Below are 23,062 nucleotides of genomic sequence, written 5' to 3' on the forward strand. Positions count from 1 at the left end.
TAATCTCTACTCTCAATGTGGGGCTTCAACTCATGACCCCGAGATCAAGAGTCATCTGCTCCACTGCCTGAGCCAGCCAGTAAGCATTAAGTACTACAGCAGTGCTCCCAGAACAAATCAATATAAAAATTGGTGCATTCATGAAGCATCAACTCTATAAAGTAGTAGTGCTTATGCTATTCATTACCTTTATTGCTTAATTTGCTGTGGTGCTGCATTGGTCCTACACTGGAGACACACAAAAGCACTAAACCGTCCAACATACTTAAGAAACATTTGTGATGGTGGTTTTTCACAAGTCTTTAATTAAAAAACTCAAAAATATATAATCAAGCATTTTACATAATGCATACATTCTTAATATCTGCAGGTAAGACAAAAAACAGAAGGCAAAAGCAGATATACTGTATTGCTTCTCTTTGGCAAATCACCAATATTACCCTCTGCAGAACCGTATGATACATGTAAAAAAAAAAACATAAAAAAACAAGCAAAACCATGGTCTTAAAATTGTCCCTTAGTACAAGTAACAAAATATTTAGCAATAATACAGTAGACGAATTTTGCAAAATGACTAAAATTTATAATACTTTATACCACGGGGTTGAAGTAGCAAGTTGCTTTCCAAAATTAGAGCCCGCAGCAACAGTTATAGTTATGGGCGAGGGTGGGGAGAAATGATGAGAAAAAGACAGACACACACACCCCTTTCCTAGTTAAACCTTGGCTCTGCTTTTTATTTAATAATATCACATTCAAATTCTACCCTTGGATGCCATTCCTAAAGAAAAAAATCCTTTCCTCAGAGGTTTTACTTGCAGGTGAAATGTCTGACTCCACCCCTGACCAAATTTGCATTTTTTTTAATCAGGAAATTCAGGTTCCTTTAGCCAATATTTACCATCAAACTCAGCGGCCCAGAATAAAAAACAAACAAAAAACAAAACTTCCTTCCACTTTACAATGAAGATACATATTGAGGCTCTACTGAAGTAATATATACACGTTGGAACTAAGTTAAAAAAGCAAAAGGATCTATTCAACACATAGCAGCTTATATCTAAATATATACATTTATGTATATGTTTTCACAGTTAAATTTTAGGGAAAAAAATTACATTTGATATGTCCGCAAACAGTTCTTCTATAGTCTATAAATAATATTTTTAAATGCTCAAATGATCAAAATGCACTACAAGAATGCATCAAATTAAATAAATCTTCTAAACCTTGAAAAAGATACTTGAAGTCAGTCAAGCTTGAGGTTTGTGTCAAGTGTGCTCTGTCAGCCCCTAGTACCAGGAAGAGAGAGCCCTCTAAATACGATAGGAAAGAAACTCCAAAACTTTGGAAGGAATAGGCAGCTCCTGAACCTCTTGGGTGGGCATCACTCTCCGGATTGACATGCGACATAAATGTTGAAGGCTAGGGACTTGCCTTGGAGTGGCCCAAAAATACACACTTCCATCATGTGTCCTAAACAGAAACAAAACAAAACAAAAAAAATCATAAGCTCAGTCATCTACAGACATGTAATCTCAACATCCCACCATTCAAACAATTAACATCCAAGGCTGTGTATCAAGAGTCACAAATACACATTAAACCTAATTAAGGAGCCCTAACCAATGACCTTCTCTATGACAAAGCAACAGAATTATAAAGAGCCCTTATAGAAGATTTAGTGACAATAAAATACTGGCTACTTTGATTAAAAGCCACCTTAAATTGCCTCTTAAAGAAAATATAAGAATCAATTTACCCAGCAGCTAAAACACTGCCATCAGTAGAAAAGGCACAGCAAAGACCATTGCTCAAAGGTGCAACTTGAACTGGATAATCCTCATCAATTCTCCAGAACCTCACCATTCTAGAAAGGAAATAAATTGTCCAGTGAGTATCTAACCCAAAATTAAAGGTAAAAGCAACATCTATACTTCAGATTAAAAAATGCCACTCTAAGTCACAAAATATACACCATACCTGCAATTGTGTGTGGGCACATGCGCGTGCAACACACACACACACACACACACACACACACACACCACTGCAGCCAAGTGATTACTCTAATTTGCTTTATAAAATATTTTCTAGCCTATAGCAATCAGTAATTTGGATCAACTCACACTTAAGAGACTATAATGCTTAGCTGCTTTCCCTTCCTAGTGTTCAGATCCATAATGGTCACAACCAGGATCTTTCTCCTTACACTCAATTAATATCTGATCTGTTTTATTCTTTCCAAGGATTTAAAAAGCCTTTCACATAGGTAGAATGTGTCTCTAGCAGAGACCTGCTATTCAAAATCTGAACAGAAAAACCATGACTGTTGGCAAAAAAAACACTCCTCTTTGTTCTTGAAAGATGATGAGTTGCTTTTTGAATTAATGTGACCAAACTACTTAATACTGTATCCATGCACATGGCATGATAAAAGCTGAGCAAATGGAATGGCTATCCAGTTCTGCATCATACCAGTAAGCAGCACAGCTCACTCGTGCAACATTTCATCTTGTAGCCTCAACTGCAGTGGACACAAGTGACTCTGCTTTTACCATGTTTCACTTTGAAAATGTCCTTCTGCTTCAACCTTTACAAGGTATTACTGAAAAATAAATCTGTGAGCTAAAAGCTAATTAAAAATCTACCCAGTTTCCCTACACTAGTTAACAAACAAGAAACACAGAGAAAGGCATACATTATCTTTAGTATACATGGATACTTGTCAGGTCAATTTTCTTTAAGACACACATCTCCCAAAGTCTTATCTAGAGAAAGAGAAATTAAAACCCACATGGCAGAAAAGCTTTTTTTTTTTAAGGCTTGAAAAGTAAGTAGAAAGATGAAAGGAAATCTTTAAAAGATAGTAATAGGTCAAACTGTAATTCTCACACTTACTTATCATCAGCAAGGCTTGCAACATGCAGTCCATCATGACTAAAGGACACAGATCGTACCCATCGATCATTTGCTCCTCCAGCAAATATTGGAGTAGGTGGGGGAAACAGGTGCCTGAGGTCAAGTACATGTTTTCAGTGAAAATGTGAGTCACTTCAAGAAGCAAAATTGCCCAGGTACAAAGTACATCTGACTTTGAATAATGTTTAAAGTGGCTTTAATGAACACAATCAAGGAGACTGAGGGGAGCTGATCCAAATTAAATGAAAGGAACCTTGAAAGAATTACCAATCTCCTTTTTACAATGTGACTCCAACATGTTTCAATGGTTTTTCAAAAACCTTGACCTGAAACTGTAATTAGAGTCCTATACTATTCGAATGACAATAACACAATCTGTATCAAGAGAACCAAATTTGTTTAGAATTTATATTTAAAGCTCTGATTTATTCAAGGATTTAAATAATACTGAAATTTACAACTATGATATACTACAATTTTAAGTCTTGCATGTTAGTCATTGTAATCATTTATATAGTTTCTTAAACGTTATACTAATAGCCAGACATGAATCCCAGACTACAATTAATTCATGCTGTACCCACCCAAATTCCATCAGAATGTCTCCATTATGTGGATCCCAGATATATACTCGAGTATCATAAGATGCAGTAGCCAGTAATGCTCCATCAGGAGAAAAGTCACAAGCTACAACATCATGGTGGTGTCCTTCTAATTTCCGTATCATGGTATATTTATCCATATTCCAAAGGAAAACCTGCAATAAAAAGGCAAATGTTATAGCTTCATTCAGGCACACAAAGGACAAAATGGCACAACTTAATCTAAAACTGCTAAATTTAATTATTATATTAAACATTACAAATTATGAATAATTAAAAGAATATGCTCAGTGTCATAGTCAGATTAAAATCAGTCTTTAAGTTAATTAAAGTAAACATGCAAATTCTATTTCAAATGTTTCTGTTAAATGTTAATTTAAAAATAAGCCTAAACATAAAAAAGGCAATGCAATTTAACCACAAAGTTATACTGAAATCCATTTATTCCAAAAACTAATTAACTAAAATATACAGAAATAAATAGGGTTAAATACTACAAACCCCTTTTTTCCAGAAACTACCAAATTTTTAAAAAATATACAGACAGAAAATGTAATGTTAACAAATTGTTACTCCATTGGCATCTCCCTTTGAGATAATCACTTGTTTACAATAGGCTTGGGTCACCAACGTGAGCCTAGGAAGAGAAACAGATACTGCAAGCAAAGAGAATTTTCACAGCCAAATGAAATTTCTTTGGCAAACAACAAGGATGTTAAACCACATTACAAAATGAAAAGACTACTTTATAAAAATATTATAATTAACACGTCTGTGAATCAAGATTTGCCAATCTTATTTTTCCCAAACCGACCACAATCATTAGTCATTTTAAGCATAAAATATTTAAATTACTTTAGTACAAGTTTATACATAGTTTGATTCTATAAGATCAGTACTTAGACTGTGCAGAATAGTTCTGAATAGGATTCAAATGTTTATTACTTCAGTCTAGTTATAGTAAATGCAAGCTTGGAGGTTTACAACAATCCTAGTTAAGACAATCTCTCCTCTTGGAGTAAAGCAATCCTTTTTGCTACTTTTTTTTCTGCACAGACACAATATTATTACTACCAAAGAAAAATTAATACAAATTTCAAGTTGGATCAAAGTCTTAAGGTATCTCTAACATCTCAAAGAATTCCAAAAAAACAGCACAGAGAAACCATCTGAAAGCCAATTACATTACATTAAATTGGTTTCACATCTCAGACTCCCAATTCCATGAGACTGGAAGAACAATTTACTTGGAGTCATCAGTGGGTTTCACTGCGGGGGAAATTACTTTAAAAAAGAAAAAAAGAAAGAAAGAAAAGCAGAAAGTGGACATCGACCAGCACCTGTGTACGTACAGTACACCTTGCAGCCGAATGCAAGGTTACTTCATCCTATGGTAAAGGTCGCCCCCAGCCCGGTAGCCAGAGATGCCACTCTTTCTGCCCAGCTAACACCATTGTGCGCCTGTGTGCGAGTGGTGCCAGCATAACCTCAATCACACCAATATTGCTGCCACCACCTGTGACAGGGAAAGCAAGAAGCATATGGAAAACACACAGCCTAAAATAGCAATGTCAATATCTAGAGCTTTGTTCTTCTTATGATTTTTAAAGAACTAAATACTTTTTTTCTAAACTTCCAACATTTGCTACTATCATTTTAACATACTTCTTGGCTAAATAAAATGCATTTAAAACCAGCCTCCCGCCCCCAATAATTCAGAGTGTATTGTGAATATCACATGTATTTGGACTTCAACATTTTTCATAAACATCTGAAGCTAATTAAGATCTCTTTAACTACACTAAGTCAGAGCTGATAGACAACTAAAAGAGAGCTCATTAATCAGCATAAACATCTCAAGAATCACTTTATACTTAATCTGTCCACAGGTATGCTATGCAAGACAGACCATGTCAATTTCATCTATAATTCACTCTAGACATCATGAGTGCTGTTTTTAGTATTAGATTTTTAAGTTACTTTTTTTCAGTTAAATGTCCAGGACCAGCTGGGAATCAAAACTTTTTAAACAGCAAACTGGACAAAAAAATAGAACAACAGAGAAGAAGATAATTAGCGGGAATGTCTTAACATTTGGACTAGATCTCTTCTATAGCACATAACCTTTCCTAGATCTTAGAAAAAGTCAATTTGACATACCCCTTACTTTATGAGTATTATCTAACTAAAAGCAATACAATTTCTCACTCCACAATCAATAACTATATTTAATTTCCCTCATGCAAATTCTCCCCCATAATGAAATAAAACATTTAAGATATTCATGACACCGAGCACAGATTTAATAGGTTACTTAGATTTAAAATGATTATGCACACATTATTATAATCCAGTTCACAATGAATGTACAAGAACTTTGATACATACTGCTTTACTGGCTCCCACTGAACACAGCATAGAAGAGTCAGGAGAGAATGCACAGCTATACACCCAGTTCTGATGGCCCCTCAATACTTTCATCATGTTTCCTGAACAGAAAGAAATACCTGTGTTAACTCTAAAGTTCGGGATCCCTGGGTGGCGCAGCGGTTTGGCGCCTGCCTTTGGCCCGGGGCGCGATCCTGGAGACCCAGGATCGAATCCCACATCAGGCTCCCGGTGCATGGAGCCTGCTTCTTCCTCCGTCTGTGTCTCTGCCTCTCTCTCTCTCTGTGACTATCATAAATAATAAATAAAAATTAGAAAAAAAAAAAAAAAACTCTAAAGTTCACTTCAAATGAGCAGCATTTCAAAAATGGGAGAATCACAAACTTCTATAGCAAGGGTTGGATATAAACCAGTTGCTAAAAAAAAATAAAAAATAAATAAACCAGTTGCTTATTTTTGTAAAGTTTTATTAAAACAGTCATGCCCATTTGTTTATGTTGTGCTACAATGGGAGAGCTGTAACTATGGCAGAGACAGCATGGTCCACAAGCCTAAAATATTTACCATCTGACCTCCCCTTTTTAATTTTTTTTAATAATAAATTTATTTTTTATTGGTGTTCAATTTGCCAACATACAGAATAACACCCAGTGCTCATCCCATCAAGTGCCCCCCTCAGTGCCCGTCATTCACCCCCACCCCCCGCCCTCCTCCCCTTCCACCACCCCTAGTTCGTTTCCCAGAGTTAGGAGTCTTTGTTCTGTCTCCCTTTCTGATATGACCCCCCTTAAAAAAATATATTTTATTTATTTATTCACGAGAGACAGAGAGAGAGAGAGGCAGGCAGAGACATAGGCAGAGGGAGAAGCAGGCTCCATGCAGGGAGATACGGGACTCAATCCCAGAACTCCGAGATCATGCTCTGAGACAAAGGTAGATGCTCAACTGCTGAGCCACCCAAGCATCCCAAATAAAATCTTTAAGATGAAGGAAATAAACTAACGCAGACCAATTCATATAAAACCTTAAAATTGACCCGGGTTTTGCCCTCATATAGTTGATACAGATCTGTGTGGTTAGTTTCTGAATATTATCAGATTGTTCAGAGTAACGGCTGGCTCCTATTCTGGGTCACATTTATAGTTTCATCTATACGGGTCAAGGTACCAAATGATTAAGCAGAGAAAAAGGAAACTTTGATCAAACATCACTTTTAAAGTCAAATGTCCCAATGATCAACACTTCTTGACATCTCTCAGTAGTAACATCAAGAAAATCATTCTGTTTCCCAGCCTGGAAAAAACACATACCATCATCTTTCAGGTCCCATACTCTCAGAGTTTTGTCTCTTGAAGCTGATACTAGGATCAAGCTCCCATCTGGAGCAAAAGTTAAATCTCTGACCACTTCAGTATGATCTACCAAGTTAAGGAGGAGTTTTCCTAAATGCAATGGAAAAGCGGGAAAAAGAAATGTTGTTAATTTTTATCAGCTTCCCTTTTTAAAAAACCTAAGGTTCTTCATTTAAAAAATTTAAGTAGAAACACTTGGCACCTCCTTAGTTTCCCAAGTTAAAGTGACTTTACTGTCACTTTTCTCTCTCTCTCTCTCTCTCTGATTTTGTTTATTTATTCATGAGAGACACAGAGAGAGGCAGAGACACAGGCAGACTGAGAAGCAGGCTCCTTGCAGGGAGCCCGATGCAGGACTCGATGCTGGAACTCCGGGATCACGCCCTGAGCTGAAGGCAGGCACTCAAGTGCTGAGCCACCCGGGCGTCCCTTACTGTCACCTTTAAAGATTCTCTATTTACAATGTTTTAAAATGGATTGTTTCCTGAATAGCTAAGCCTAAATTTTTTAGATAACTTTAAAGAGAATTCCTAAAATGTAAGTAAGTTATTTTACTATGAGGAATACCTAGATTATAATTTTTAGTCTTTGTATAATGATTTTAAATATAAAACCAAATTTTCCCTTTTCTTTTCCTTGGCCTTGGATTACTAATGGACTGTCAAATTCCTCAAAGATTCATGTCATCCCACAAAATCCTAAATTTTCAAAAATAATCAGTGAAAAATGTATTTTATTTATTTAATTTTGTGAGTTTTCTATGAAAATCTAATGTGCTTTCCTTAAATTTTTTTCAAGAATCCAATCAAATTTACCAACTCATTATCCTCACTCAATAGTAGTATCACTTGCTGTGTTCTACTGTACATAGTTTAATGGTCATTTTTAAAAAATCCTTCAAATTTTTGAGTATATATCAGCCAGAAATCATTTTAGTCAGTGAACAGTCATTTTTTTTAATTGCCCAAAGAATTTAACTTCTCAACCTATCTAGTTAAACCTTAGATAAAATATCACTAAAACCTTCCGAAGGTTAGACAATGATTGTTGAAAATCAGACTTGCCTTGAAAGCTTCCAAGCTCTCATCGAAAAAGTATATAAAAAGTACCTTGGGGGCAGCCTGGGTGGCTCAGCGGTTTAGCGCTGCCTTCAGCCCAGGGCCCAATCCTGGAGACCCGGGATAGAGTCCCACATTGGGCTCCCTGCATAGAACTTGTTTCTCCCTCTGCCTGTGTCTCTATGCCTCTCTCTCTCTCTCTCTCTCTGGGTCTCTCGTGAATAAATAAAAATCTTAAAAAAAAAAAAAAAAAAAAAGTACCTTGCCATTTAAACCGTAAACTAAACTAATTTATAAATTAATTTATAAATAAGAATTAAACATTACTTAGTCATGCCCTTCTTGCTGTAGTATTCTCTGAAGAGTATCAAGCAATGAGAACTCTATTTTCTTAAAGTAAAACCATGAGCTGAAGATGCTCTGCAGGCCACAATTAAAAAGATACACTCATAACACCAATTCTTGCTTTTCAGTATGTTAAAATCCTCAAATCACATATTCTAGTGCCTATGAGAGATGCCCTGCATCATAAAATAATCAAGTTTGCTTTTAAAACTATGGCTCCATACCTGTATATACATCCCATATTTTGATACGCCCATTGTTTAACCCTGTGGCAAGGAGCAGCTGATCTTGTCCAAATCTGAATCGATGCCATTCTATATTGACACAGCGACTCTGTTTTTCTGGAACTGAAGATCCAAAAGCAAGACTCCAGACTATGTCACCACAGTCTATAATATGCTCACGAGGCTTATTTTTCTGACCACCATCACTGTTTTGTCTTGACAATCTCAAACTGCTTGAATTGGTGATATTCTTGGTGCCATGCAAGAGACTGAGGAGAGAAAAAAGGTCAGACTGACATCTAGTTATTACTTACTTACTCTGGACTCCACTTATACTCTTATTGCTAGAGCAGATAGATAAATGAAACAATGATAAAGGTTAAAATAACCTCACTATTATCATAGTGATACTGAGTAACAATAGAATTCTATGGATGGGAAGGGGAAAAGTTGCTATTAACTATGAGGGTATGACCAAATAAATTCAAAGCCTGATTTACTTAAGATATTATAAAACTGACACCAGAAAATTACCTCAAAAATAACCCACAATAATTAGTAGTTTCCCATACTTTCTAGACCTAAAATAATATGTAATAAGGACATTAACTAATACAACCATGAAAGTCAACTAGACACAAAAGGGAGGGAGAGATTCAATTTAGTATATGATACATTTTAGAAAAAATTCCAACAAATACTCAAATCCAAGCAGAGGAACAGTAAGTACATAAAAAATAATTATACAATCACTGTTATCACTATATAATGTTGTGAAACCCAAAAGGCATCACATAACAAAGGTCACCTGCTTTGGCACAATATACATACTACCAAGGAACCATTAATCCACTTTTTAATACAAAAGCATAAAAGTATCTGAGAAAGTATTCTATAACGTATAAAGCTAAACAATTCTTCCCACAAATTTTCCAATAAATATATTCAGCGTATGATTAAAATACATTTACAATAGTCTACAAAGGAAAAACTTAAATATCAAAATATTTTTATTACTCCACATAAAGAAAATAGTAAATTCTACAAAGAGATACAAAATACAAAAAAGAAGAGTGTCTTACAAGTTCTTAAGGCACTGGGACCACGGAACAAGCTTTACTGTACGATGTCCTTGTGACCAAGCAAAGTACGAACCATCTGGAGCAAAAGCAACAGTCCAATTTTCACGACCACATTTCTTGTCAAAAGGAGCTGCTGGAGCTAAAAGTTCTCCTATAGTACGTGATCTCACTAGAAGAAAAAAAAATACACAGGATGCCATATATAACCAATAATGAATTTGAGACTGCCTCCGTATTAATTTGGAACTCTTAACTCCATTGAGTTTCTATGCAGACAAGGTATAAGGAGTTCTGCTTTCTACTCTCTTAAGGGAGGTATGTGAAGACCCTTTAATGATAATAACTATCTTCAAGTTTAGATAAAGTGATTTTCCAACATCTCTCCACCCAAGAGTTTTAGAAAGCTTCAATTAAACAAACTAGTTAAGTGATAATAATATAATGATATATATCAGGGCCAGCAATGAGTAAGTCCTGATTTGCATTGTCTTATCTCCTCATCAAATTACTAACATTTAAAATGCAACAGGCTAAACTTATTTTGTAAGAAAAGTATCTTCCAAAAATTTGTAGCTTTCAGGGGCAACTGGATGGCTCAGTGGTTGAGCATCTGCCTTCAGCTCAGGACATGATCCCGGGGTCCTGGGATCGAGACCCATATCGAGCTCCCTGTAGGGAACCTGCCTCTGCCTCTGCCTCTCTGTGTTTCTCATGAATAAATAAAATCTTAAAAGAAAAAAATTTGTCGTTTTCAAAAACCACAAATCACTGTAATACAATATCATTACTCAAAGAAACGCACTATTAAATAGTTTAAACATGAATATTAAAGAGATTATTTTCTTTTTCTAAAGATTTCTTAAAAATAATTTAACTCACAACCCCAAGATAAAGAGGCATATACTCCACTAACTGAGCAAGCCAGGTGCCCCACATGAATATTCTTTTTTTTTTTTCAGGCCCAGGTCACAAAAATCACAAACCCCCCAGAACTAGAAGGGACTGAAAAGTTATTTATTACAATCTCCCAACCAGTGCTTTAAAATGCATTACATTTGTGATCCTCAATTTGATCCTCAAATTTGGGGTCCTCAAGCATCTTACTAGTGGACCACAAGCTGACCCAAAATGGAATTCTTTTGGTTTTTAAGGACAGAGAATGGAAAAATTTCATACATTTTAAAACTTAGTCAAAAATAAAAAATAAATAAAAATAAAATTTAGTCAATAAATTTATCATTCATACCCAAAACTGGCATATTACCAGAGTATACAGAGACTTTTTGTTGTGCATTTATCAAGAAGCATGATCAATAAGCTCCTACTGTACATGTGTGCATGCAAACTTGACCAGAGTTTCCTCAATTTGGGAAAAGAATCTTTATCAGTGCATCACTACCACTGCTTTCTTGGGTTGGTCTTGATTTCAAATTTTGCTACTCTTCCTTTTTAGGTATAAACTAATTATCACTTTAGTTTTCCTATTATCTATTTTGTGATTAGTTGTGGGATCAACATCTAGCGTATTTTTTGTTTTTGGCTTAAACTTACCAACAATTAAATTACATATATCCTATATATTGCACTTCAAATAAGAACCACTTATTTGGGCAGCCTGGGTGGCTCAGCGGTTTAACACTGCCTTAGGCCCAGGGTGTGATCCTGGAGACCTAGGATGAGCCTGTGTTGGGCTCCCTGCATGGAGCCTGCTTCTCCTTCTGCCTGTGTCTCATCCTCTATCATGAATAAATAAATAAATAAGATCTTAAAAAAAAAAAAAAAAAAGAACCACTTATACTCTTATTGCTAGAGCAGACAGATAAAACCCCCCTGCCCCCCACATATTCATTCAGGTGATGACACTTCAAGTCTCAATGTGTGTTCTGTCAACAGCCAGTGGAGCACCTGGGATATAATGGGTAATCAGTAAATATTTATTGAATGAATATGAAAGCACATGTATAAGCTCCCATTCTTGAATGATTTCAATATTTCCTTGCCCAAGTTTTTGATACATTACCAAATGAGCTATGGTTTAAAAAGTAAAAGGAGTGCCTGGCTGGCTAGGTCAGCAGAATATGTGACTGCTGATCTCAAGGCTGTAGGTTCAAGCCTGATGTTGGGTAAAGAGATTACTTAAAAGTAAAACCTAAAACCAAAATTTAAAAAAAAAAAAAAAAAAGGAAAACAAAACTGAGACCTATTTTTCTACAATATTCATAAATATGAATACCTAATAAGGCTTATTCTATTTTTATGCAGCTGACATTATCAAAAATTTCCCTCTGAAGGCTCAAAAATCTCCTCCTTGCCCACTCTACCCACTCAGTCCCAATTTTGACCTAAGAGAATAAACTTAAAACCATTCTCACCTGATAGTCACATACTGAAGTCAGCTGTGACATCAACTAAATCTTTTCACCAGGCTAAACTCCATAGGCCTGACAATCAATCCTTAGATTACATGATTTCAAGTCCATTCCCCACCTTTGCCATCATCACTTTTCTGGATAAATTCTAGTTAGTAATGGTCCTCGTAAAAGTGGCATCCAGAAATAAACACAGTATTTCAGGTGTGGTTTAATTAAAGCAGCAGAATCCCATCCCCGCTCCCACCCCTACCCCAACTGTATCAATACAACATAAGGGGACATTAATCTCACCAGCAGTTACAAGACTTTCTTTAATTTTTAATTTTTTAAAAATTTTATTTATTCATTCATGAGAGACACAGAGAGAGGGGCAGAGACACAGGCAGAAAGAGAACAGGCTCCCCAGAGGAGCCTAATGCAGGACTTGATCCCAGGACCCCAGGGATCACGCCCTGGGCAGAAGAGAGGCGCTCAACTGCTGAGTCACCCAGGCATCCCTACAGGACTTTCTTAATATAAAATCCACAAATCAGCAACCCTCATATGCCTGCAAAATGATTTTTTTTTTGGAAATATGTAAATGATTTTTGAAAGGCCTTGATATACCTTACATTGCTTTTCCTTATATTCTTCCAAATCCACAGTGTCACATAGTCATCTCACTACGGTAGTTCATGGGCCTGGCTCCTGAATTTGCAACCCCTGCCTAAATCTTTTTTTTTTTTTTTAATAATTTGGGTTTCTGTTTAATCATACCTTTTATTTTTTTAAAGATTGTATTTATTTATTCATGAGAGACACACACACACACACACAGAGGCAGAGACACAGGCAGAGGGAGAAGCAGGATCCATGCAGGGAGTCCATCGAGTCCGATGCGGGACTCGATCCTAGGACTCCAGGATCACGCCCTGCCAAAGGCAGGGGCTAAATCACTGAACCACCCAGGGATCCCCCATACCTATCTTTTAAAACCCATAAATTCTAAGAGAAAAAAAGCAAAGTTCACAAGTCAGGGAAGCAAGTTTTAAAATTCAACTGGGAAAAAAAATAAAAATAAAATGAAATTCAACTGGGAAAAAAATCTTTTCAACTGAAAAATCCAAGCATTATCTTAGATTTTTTTTTTTAATTTTTATTTATTTGTGATAGAGAGAAAGAGAGAGAGGCAGAGACACAGGCAGAGGGAGAAGCAGGCTCCATGCACCAGGAGCCCGACGTGGGACTCGATCCCGGATCTCCAGGATCGCGCCCCCGGCCAAAGGCAGGCGCCAAACCGCTGCGCCATCCAGGGATCCCAATCCAAGCATTATCTTAAAGAGAAAGCCCCTAGCTAAACTTGATGAGTATATTCACATAACCTTTGTGTCAAAAAACAGAGGACTAGCCCTTGCATTCAACTTCAAAAACATCTGGCTAATTAGACTAAACTCATCACTCCTTTAGCAAGCATAAACTTTCCCACAAAAGACTCTTTTAGTCTATATTTTAGGATCATTCTATTTTTCTTTTAGCGTGACCACAATTACAAAACTCCTCTGTATAAAGGTTGGAAAGTAACTAGAAAACTGGTTCAAATAACAAAAACCATGAAATAATAAGCTGATTCATTCTTAAATATATAGAAATTTAAGGCCATTATTTTGAAACTACCAAATAAATAGATGCTATACTGTCACAAGTATTGTATTAATAATTAGCTTTGTGTTTCCTTGCTTGTACAGTCATAGCAAGTGATTTTTTTTCAAATGATTTCTGCATCAAATGATCCAAGCACTCATTTAGATACTTACTGGTACAATATTATCAGTAGCACAGGGTTATAATGAAGTGCTTTGAAAAAAAAAAATGTTACACCTTTATTATCTGCAGCTGTTTAATGTTAGTATCCTAAGAAATATATGATTTAATGACCTTTTATTTTTTTATTTTTTAAATGACCTTTTAATAAGGGGAAAGCTGCCTGCCATGGGAACTCAGCCATAAAATTTAACACTACATTATCTATCTGTACAGTAGTAACACACCGAGTCACTGCTGAACCAAGTGAACCAGATTTAGCTACTTCTTCACATTCCTCTCTGCAATTTCATAACCAGAAAGGGAGGATCTTCCGTAGTGCCTTGTGAAAGAGGGCAGCAGCCTCAGGCAGTACTCCCTGTCACACAGGACTTCTTTAATCATTCAAGGAATCTTGCCTCTCCTCTTTCAGTACTTGAGAAACCAAAGAGCTATAATTAATACCCAAGAAAAAAGGGGAAAACTTAAGTCCTCACTGAAAGATAAAAAGCTACAGAGATATTACTGTTTAACTCTGTATCCAAATGGTACTTCCAAAGAAAAAAAGAAACAAAGAAACTTTTTTTTAAAGCTTAAAAAAGGCCAAAGTTCTTTTAGATATGTGGGACTCGGCTAGAAATTTTATACTATAGCCAGCAAATAACACAGAGATCTACTATGCAAAAATTTTCAATTGAAAAGGCTACTTAGTGGATGGTTCTTCTACCTTATGCAGGTATGCTCAGAAACTCTATCCAGCCCTTAGAAGACAGGACTGGAAAGTCTTCAAAATAGTTCATCAAGATCAAGTAAAACAGATAAATGAAAGGCAGATCACTTATCTGTGATATTATTGTGCAGCAGAGGGAGGAAAAAAGCCCACTGGACTAAGATTAAGAACTTCTGAGTTCTATGTTCCACTTTAGTAGGACTTAAAGTCTTTAAATAGCTATAATAAAAATTGGGCATGAATTTTGTTTTATCTGTATATTTAAAATAGTTATTAAAACCAGGGTTAAAGTCCCCTCCCAACCTGTCATTCAACCTTATCCTTCAGAAAACAAAAGTTCAGAATTCTTTTTTTTTTTTTTAATTTATTCATGAGAGGCAGAGAGAGAGAGGCAGAAACACAGGCAGAGGGAGAAGCAGGCTCCATGTAGGGAGCCTGACGTGGGACTTGATCCCAGCACCCAGGCTGGGATCACGACTTGAGCTGAAAGGAGACGCTCGACCGCTGAGCCACCCAGGTCCCCCAAAAGTCAGAATTCTAAAATTACTGTCTCTAGATATAAAAACTCAACCCGCATACAGGATAGAGGGCCTTTTGGATACTTCAGCTTTTCCCTCTCTCTAGAAATACCTCCTCCACATAGTTAAAGGCATACATTTAGCCGAAGGACAGGAAAATGCAAAGGTTCTGCTCTGTATCCACCAACAATTTTCATTTAATTAACACAGTAAATTCAGCGTTGGATTTGTGTGTTTTTTTTTTTTTTTCTGGAGAAGGGGCCTGCTAAATCCTTTTTTTTTTTTTAAGATATTGTTTGTTTATTTATTAGAGAGAGAGAGAGAGAGAGAGAGAGAGGCAGAGACACAGCCAGAGGGAGAAGCAGGCTCCATGCAGGGAGCCCGATGTGGGACTCGATCCTGGATCCTGGGATCACGCCCTGAGCCAAAGGCAGACGCTCAGCCGCTGAGCCACCCAGGCGACCCTATTTTATTAATTTTTATTTTGTGTTTTTTTTTTCTATTTTAATTTTTAAAATGAAAACCGTAAATATTTAAGATGCGTAACATGACTTGCTAAGTCCAACGTCGACTCAGCCTCTCCATCAACGCACAGCACCCCCCCCCCCCAAGTCGTCCCACGGTTTCCACCGTCAAGGCAGAATTCAAACGTGGGGCGAAACGCGGGGTGCTCTCACGGAGCCACGGAGGCGGTCCCGCCGCTTTCCAGAGGCCTTTCCAGACAACCGCTGCCCTCCGTCGCTCCACCCAGCCGCTCCGCTCCTCCCCGCTCCTCTGTGTAGGCGAGATAACTGAGTCTCCTCCCCTGAACCCCGGCCGTTCTTAACGCCATACCGTTCTCCAGAACACCGCCTTCCTCAGGCTGACGGCGCCCCTCCGGCCGCACTTCTCCACAGCGGCCGGGGTGCACGAGGACCCCTCCCCTTTGGGCACCCTCGGAACACACAAGTTCACTTCCCCGTCGTGAAGTTAGAGTCCCCGAGACTTGGCCAGCACTCGCCTACCCACTGGACGCCCCAGACGTGGGGCCCGGAGGATCCCAGGACCCTGGCGGTGCGCGGACCTGCTTAGAGAAAGCCGGGGTCCCCGGGCTCCCCGGACCCGAGGATCCGCCGCTCGCCTGCCGCCGAGCCAGGCGCCCGGTAGGCGCCGCATCAGCGCTGACCCCACGTACCCCTCGGCGGCACCCGCTTCCTTCCTCCTGGCTCCAGCGCTCGGCCCCGGCTCACCCCCCACCGTTTAGACTCAGTCGCTTCCTCCTCCGGGGACTCCCCGCGTCTCCGCAGCCCCGGCGCGCTCCCCAGCAGCCCCCACCCACCGTCCCATTCCTCACCGATCTCTTTCTCGTTGACCCTCGGGGGAAAGCTGGCCATCTATGGGGCACCGTCTGATTCCGGGGGCGCGATGCGGACGCAACGACAGAGAAGGGACCGGTGAGCGCTGAGGGGCGTGACGCGGGCTCGGTCCCTCCCGGACCGGGGACGGAGGGGAGGGGCGGGGGCGGTGGCGGCAGCAGCCTCTGCCGACTGCCCCGGGACAGCTCCGGAAGGCCGGGACCAAACTACGGAGTCAAACACAGACAATAGACGCCGGTCCCTGCCTCAAGCCTACGGACCGAGACACTGCCTCCGACGCCGCCGACCGCAAACCAGACACTAGAGACAAAATGGCGGGCAGCGCGGGAGATAGCAGGGCGGCGTGGGCGGGGTCTGATGACGCCGCCGCCCGAGGCCCCGCCCCCCGACGCTCGGGACGTGCCGGCCGGGGCTGGGCGCCCCTTCCCCCCGCCGGGGGCGCGCGGGCGTTTCCGCGGGGACCCGACGGGCTGGGGCGGGGGCGGGGCTGCGGCCGGAGCCCAGCGGAGGCCGGGAGCGCGGGCTACGACCTGTGCGCCCACTTCGGGGTTTGCCCTAGTCCTCGCTCCCCGCCCCCGGGGGCCGCAGCCTGGGCTGCATTTCTAAGGCAAAAGGAGAATGAATGTGTCACACGGACTAGCCCACCGCCTAAAGATGGCGTGGGATTTAAACTGGCTGAACCGGGACACCTGGCTGGCCCAGTGGTTGAGCATCCGCCTTTAGCCCACGGCGTGATCCTGGGGTCCTATGTCGGGTTCCCCACCTGGAGCCTGCTTCTCCCTCTGCCTGTGTCTCTGCCTCTCTGTGTGTGTCTGTCATGAATAAATTAATAAAATATTATAAATAAATAAATAAATAATAAATAAATAATAAACTGGCTGAACCAAAGACCAAAAAAGACATTTCAGGTTTTACCCCGACTTGGCCACAGCCCCCACGTGTTTGATGCAAAAATAAAATAAAATAAAATAAAATAAAATAAAAAAATAATAAAATAAAATAAAATAAAATAATAAAATAAATAAAAAAATAAATAAAATAAAAAAACAAAATAATAAAATAAAATAATAAAATAAAATAAAATATAAAATAAAAAAAATAAAATAAAAAAATAAATAAAACAAAATAAAATAAAATAAAATAAAATAAAAAATAAAATAGAATGAACGTGGATCGCTTGGCCCCAGCCTCGCGGCGGCGACCGCCCTGCCCCGGTGGAGAGGCGGGGTCTGCAAGGGTCGAGGTGCGCAGGCGAGCGGGCGGCCCACACCCGCCGCGGGACCTCCCTTTGTGCGGCCGCTCCAGCCCCGGGCGGCCTCCCGAGGCGGGGGGGGGGGGGGGGGGGCGGCGGGGAGGCCGCGGCGTCCTGGCCTCCGCCCGGGCGGACCAGGCCCCCGGGAGGCAGCTGGGCAGTGTCTGTCTGCCCGGGCCACGTTGGTTCCCCATCGCAGGTGATCGCGGATGACGTCCTTGCATTTTCAGGGGCCCTTCTGCGGCTTCCAAGCCGTCTTCCAAAGGAGGACATCTAAAGACTGGGAATTTCAAGTATGTGAGATACTGATGGGAGAGGGGTTGGATTAGTCAAACTCTCCTAAGAGTTCTCAGATGACAACACGTAGGGCATGTGTTTTCTTTGCCTGTCAATTATTCCAATAGTGAAATGTTTAATAGAAGGTAAAAGAAAACCCCTCTCTTTTCTTTTTTTAAAGATTTCATTTATTCATTCATGAGAGACACAGAGAGAGAGGCAGAGACACAGGCAGAGGGAGAAGCAGGTGCCTGATGCGGAGGGACTCGATCCCAGAACCCCCATATCTCGACCTGAGCCAAAGACAGACACTCAACCACCGAGCCACCCAGGTGTCCAAAAATAAAACTTTTCTTAACTTCATTGGAAGTGAACTTTTCCCCTTCCTCTGCCAGAATGTGTAACAGCACAGAAAGGTTGCCTTCTTCTATAATTAACTCTTCATTACTGGTATAGACACTGTCTATAGTATAGGTGTATTTTTTTATCTATATATAGGTGTATTTTTCTCAATGTCATCATGAATGTATCTAGTTCACAACTGCGAACTGTTTTTGAAAAATACATCTCATCTCAAGTTAGAGTAATTCAAATGGGTTGCTGCTATGCATTTAACAAATCTCCAAAGTTACAGGCAAACCTTTTGAATAAGTAAATAAATAATAAACCTCTTAAACTGGGAGGGATTCCTGCTGGATCCTATTTCAGAACTTATATCTTGGTGACAGTAAAAGTAAGTGTCCTCCTCCTATAACAAAAAGGAAGCAATATTTACTTAAAGCAACAACAAAATATGACCAAGATTAAAAGAAAAAAAAGAGCTAATAAATTGTACAATAGGGGCTTGAAGCTTACCACCACAACCACTAGGAAAAAAAAAAACAGCAACAACAACATCAAAATGCCAAATATTAAAAAAAAAAAAAGCCAGGGATCCCTGGGTGGCGCAGCGGTTTGGCGCCTGCCTTTGGCCCAGGGCGCGATCCTGCAGACCGGGATCGAATCCCACGTCGGGCTCCCGGTGCATGGAGCCTGCTTCTCCCTCCGCCTGTGTCTCTGCCTCTCTCTCTCTCTCTGTGACTATCATAAATAAAAAAAAAAAAAAAAAAAAAAAAAAAGCCAAATATTTATTTTCCTCTAACAGACAATAACCTCTAATGGTTAAATCTTAAAGATGAAAAAGATTACCATAGTTTTTTGACTCTGTAATTATCAAGACCGAACAAACAAAAAGTTAAAAGCAATTTGGAAAGCTGGCATTGGGGGGATCCCTGGATGGCTCAGCAGTTAAGTGTCTGCCTTCAGCTCAGGGCGGATCCTGGAGTTCTGGGATGGAGTCCCACATTGGGCTCCCTGCATGGAGCCTGCCTCTCTCTGTCTCTCTCTCTCTGTCTCTCATGAATAAATAAATAAAATCTTTAAAAAAAAGAAAAGAAAAGAAAGCTGGCATTGTTTAAGCAGTAGGAGAGTTGCTCTTTTGCATGTTTTTGCTCTTTGGACCTTTTTACTATTATGGCTACTACAACTCTCCTAGGCTAAACCTAAGAATTCATCCAAGTTTATTCAGTGATTGCATGCTAGGTTAGGAGTTTTAAATCACATGATTCTAGACAGAGTTTGGAATTTGCTCTAGATTTAGCTAGACAAACATAATTTATACACATAAACATATATATTAATAAGTAGTAATACTTCTATAACAGAAAACCTCTATAATTGTGTAACATGTTGGAAGGAAATAGGACCAAGAGGAAAAGCCTGGAGGCAATTCCTTTTGGTTGTGGTAGTCTTGCTGGGGATTAAATGTCTATTGGTATTCCCAGTTTTACCCTGCTATCTTTTAAAAAAATTTTTTTAAAGATTTTATTTTATTTATTTATTATGAGAGACACACACAGAGAGAGGCAGAGACACAGGCAGAGGGAGAAGCAGGCTCCATGCAAGGAACCCAATGTGGGATTCGATCCCAAGACTCCAGGATCATGCCCTGGGCCGAAGGCAGGCGCTAAACCGCTGAGCCATCCAGGGATCCCTTTTTAAAAGATTTTACTCATTTATTCATGAGAGACACACACAGAGAGAGAAGTGGAGACATAGGCAGAGGGAGAAGCAGGCTCCCTACTGGAAGCCCAATGTGGGACTCAATCCCAGGCCCCTGAATCGTGATCTGAGTCGAAGGCAGACACTCAACAAGTGAGCCACCCAGGTGCCCCACCCTGCTATCTTATTTTTCACTTCTCTTCCTGATTTCACATTTTTTTGTGGGCTCTTTGGCAGTGTGGTATGAGCAGAATATTAGAATATTAGTTTTTAAAGATGTATAATTTGATCTTAGTTTACAGCTATACCCAGAATGGCTCAAAAGTGTGAAAATGTACAGCCATCTAGATGTTTCTACATCTGTGTCTGAGCCAGAATGCTCCTGGCAGCGCATAGGCAATTATTGTGTTATATCTAAAAGAATAATCGAGAGGCCCCTGGCTCCATTATTCTGTAGGATTCCCTACTCTTGTTGCTGAGCCAGCCTAGCTCCATCCACGTCCTCCTCCTACCCTCAAACTCCAAACTTCAGGCACTTACGTGCAGGCTGTGTCCTTTAGCTCAGTCCTTGACTTTCAGGAGAAATCTGTATAAAATGGAATATTCCATGCTAGGATGGAGATTTCCCCCCATATCAGTTGTTTTTCTCTTCCTCTGAGACAGCTGTGCATTTTCATTTTTCTGAATGTTTCTGCCTGTGACCATCCTATAAAGATTATGGAGGGGGAAGAAAATTATCCTTCACCAACTGTACAAAATGCAAGGATTTCTCTCACTTGTCCACCTCTCTGTTCTTTGGCTTCTTTCTTGGGGAACCCTTCCTGAGTCTTCCTGTCTCCAGCCAGTTGCCTGGCTTTGGGGCAACCTAATTTTTAGGCAGCTGTTTCTCCTGCCTAGTGGAAGGCAACCACACGGGTTGGAGTGTGTCTTTCCCTGGAACCCAGAGAGTCCTGCAGACAGCTCACAGGCTCTTTTCACCGAAGCTTTTGACTCAAGCCTGCCAGTCTTGCCTCGTGTAATGGATTTGAATGTGGGACCTTCCTATGGATGCCTTTACTTGCTGGCTAATAGGTCAGAGCATTTTTTAGCATTTTTAGGCCAAGGAACTTCTGACTGATTTCTGACACACTGCCACATCATTGCCTTTTTATCTTTTTTTAACTTTCTGAATTGTTTTTTCCTTTCTATGAAATGAATGTTCTTGATATGATGGAAACGTTTCATTTTCTCTACCTGGTTGTAGGTTCCTTAGGACATGACCTGTCCATATCTTAGAGTCATTTTCAGGACTTGGCACATAATTGATATTCAATAAATGTTTGTCGAATAGAATCAAGTTGTATCTTTCATCTACCTTCCTCCTAGATTATTTGGGATTAATTAATTTTTAAGAATATTTTATTTATGTATCTTTTTGAGTAATCTCCATACCCAAAGTGGGGCTCCAGTCTCACAACCCTGAGATCAAGAGTCACACGCACCACTGACTGAGCCAACCCTGAAATCAAGAGCTAGGTGCCCTATTTGAGATTACTTTAGAAAGCAATTGTTACTATTAGTGCCTTTACAAAAATAAAAAGAAATCAAATTAGAAAGTTTGCCAGTAGGAGGGTTGATGTCTTGAAGCATTGTAGATGGAGACTGATAAAGAAAAACCTATTGTGTGACTTTGCTTATTAGTTTATTAGTTTTACATGGAAAAATAAGTGTATTGAAGAGCTCATCTCCAAAAAAAAAAAAAAGAGCTCATCTTCAATATATACTTAGAGGTCTTCAAGACTAAGCATTTATTTTTTTTTTAAATTTTTTTTATTTATTATTTATGATGGTCACATAGAGAGAGAGAGAGAGAGGCAGAGACATAGGCAGAGGGAGAAGCAGGCTCCATGCACCGGGAGCCTGATGTGGGATTCGATCCCGGGTCTCCAGGATCGCACCCTGGGCCAAAGGCAGGCGCCAAATTGCTGCACCACCCAGGGATCCTGGGATCCTTGGGACAGGGATCCCAAGACTAAGCATTTAAACTAATATTTCAGGGACACTTGGCTGGCTCAATCGGAAGAGTACATGACTCTTGATCTCAGGGTTGTGAGTTCCAGCACCATGTTGGGTATAGAGATTGCTTATATAAATAAAACCTAAAAAAGAAAGAAAAGAAGAAAGAAAGAAAGAAAGAAAGAAAGAAAGAAAGAAAGAAAGAAAGAAAGAAAGAAAAGAAAGAAAGAAAGAAAAGAAAGAAAAGAAAGAAAGAAGAAAGAAAGAAAGAAAGAAAGAAAGAAAGAAAGAAAGAAAGAAAGAAGGAAAGAAAGAAAGAAAAACTGAGTGGCTCAGTTGGTTGAACATCTGACTCTTGGTTTCAGCTCAGGTCATGATCTCAGGTTGTGAGGAAGAGCCCCGCATCAGGCTCCCCACTCAGCCTTGAGACTGCTTCTCCTTCTCCCTCTGCCCCTCTTCCCTTGCTTGCACATCTCTAATTCAAATAAATAAATAAATCTTAAAAAAAAAAACAACCTAATTTTTCGGAGGCATAGAATCATTTTCAGACTCTTAGCTGCAGGGGACCTTAGAGATCATACGGTATAATCTTATTGTACTGGTGATGAAACTTGTGGTCAATTGTACAAATGACTTTCTCACATTCAGACAGCTAGGTAGTGGAAAAATGAGAATAAGATATAGTTCTTCCCATAAGAACCCAGCACTTTTTTTTATTGCACTTTAGCTTTTTTAGCAGGATATAGTTATTTGTATAGATGTCATCTCCCCC

At 39.6% G+C, this 23,062-nt stretch overlaps 1 protein-coding gene across 1 annotated transcript; it reads right to left on the reverse strand.

The window, feature by feature from the left end:
* Window positions 1–285: 285 nt before the first annotated feature.
* Window positions 286–17,675, reverse strand: WSB1 (WD repeat and SOCS box containing 1). The gene is made up of 9 exons (XM_041726046.1): window positions 16,706–17,675; window positions 9,974–10,142; window positions 8,892–9,160; window positions 7,223–7,354; window positions 5,913–6,013; window positions 3,507–3,679; window positions 2,902–3,015; window positions 1,763–1,870; window positions 286–1,476 (listed from the first exon to the last, which is right to left on the reverse strand). The coding sequence occupies exons 1-9, from the start codon at window positions 16,743–16,745 to the stop codon at window positions 1,317–1,319; spliced, it is 1,266 nt and encodes a 421-aa protein (XP_041581980.1). The 5' UTR covers window positions 16,746–17,675; the 3' UTR covers window positions 286–1,316.
* Between the last annotated feature and the right edge of the window lie 5,387 nt (window positions 17,676–23,062).

This window comes from Vulpes lagopus, chromosome 12 (assembly GCF_018345385.1).
Source record: "Vulpes lagopus strain Blue_001 chromosome 12, ASM1834538v1, whole genome shotgun sequence".
Lineage (NCBI taxonomy): Eukaryota > Metazoa > Chordata > Mammalia > Carnivora > Canidae > Vulpes > Vulpes lagopus.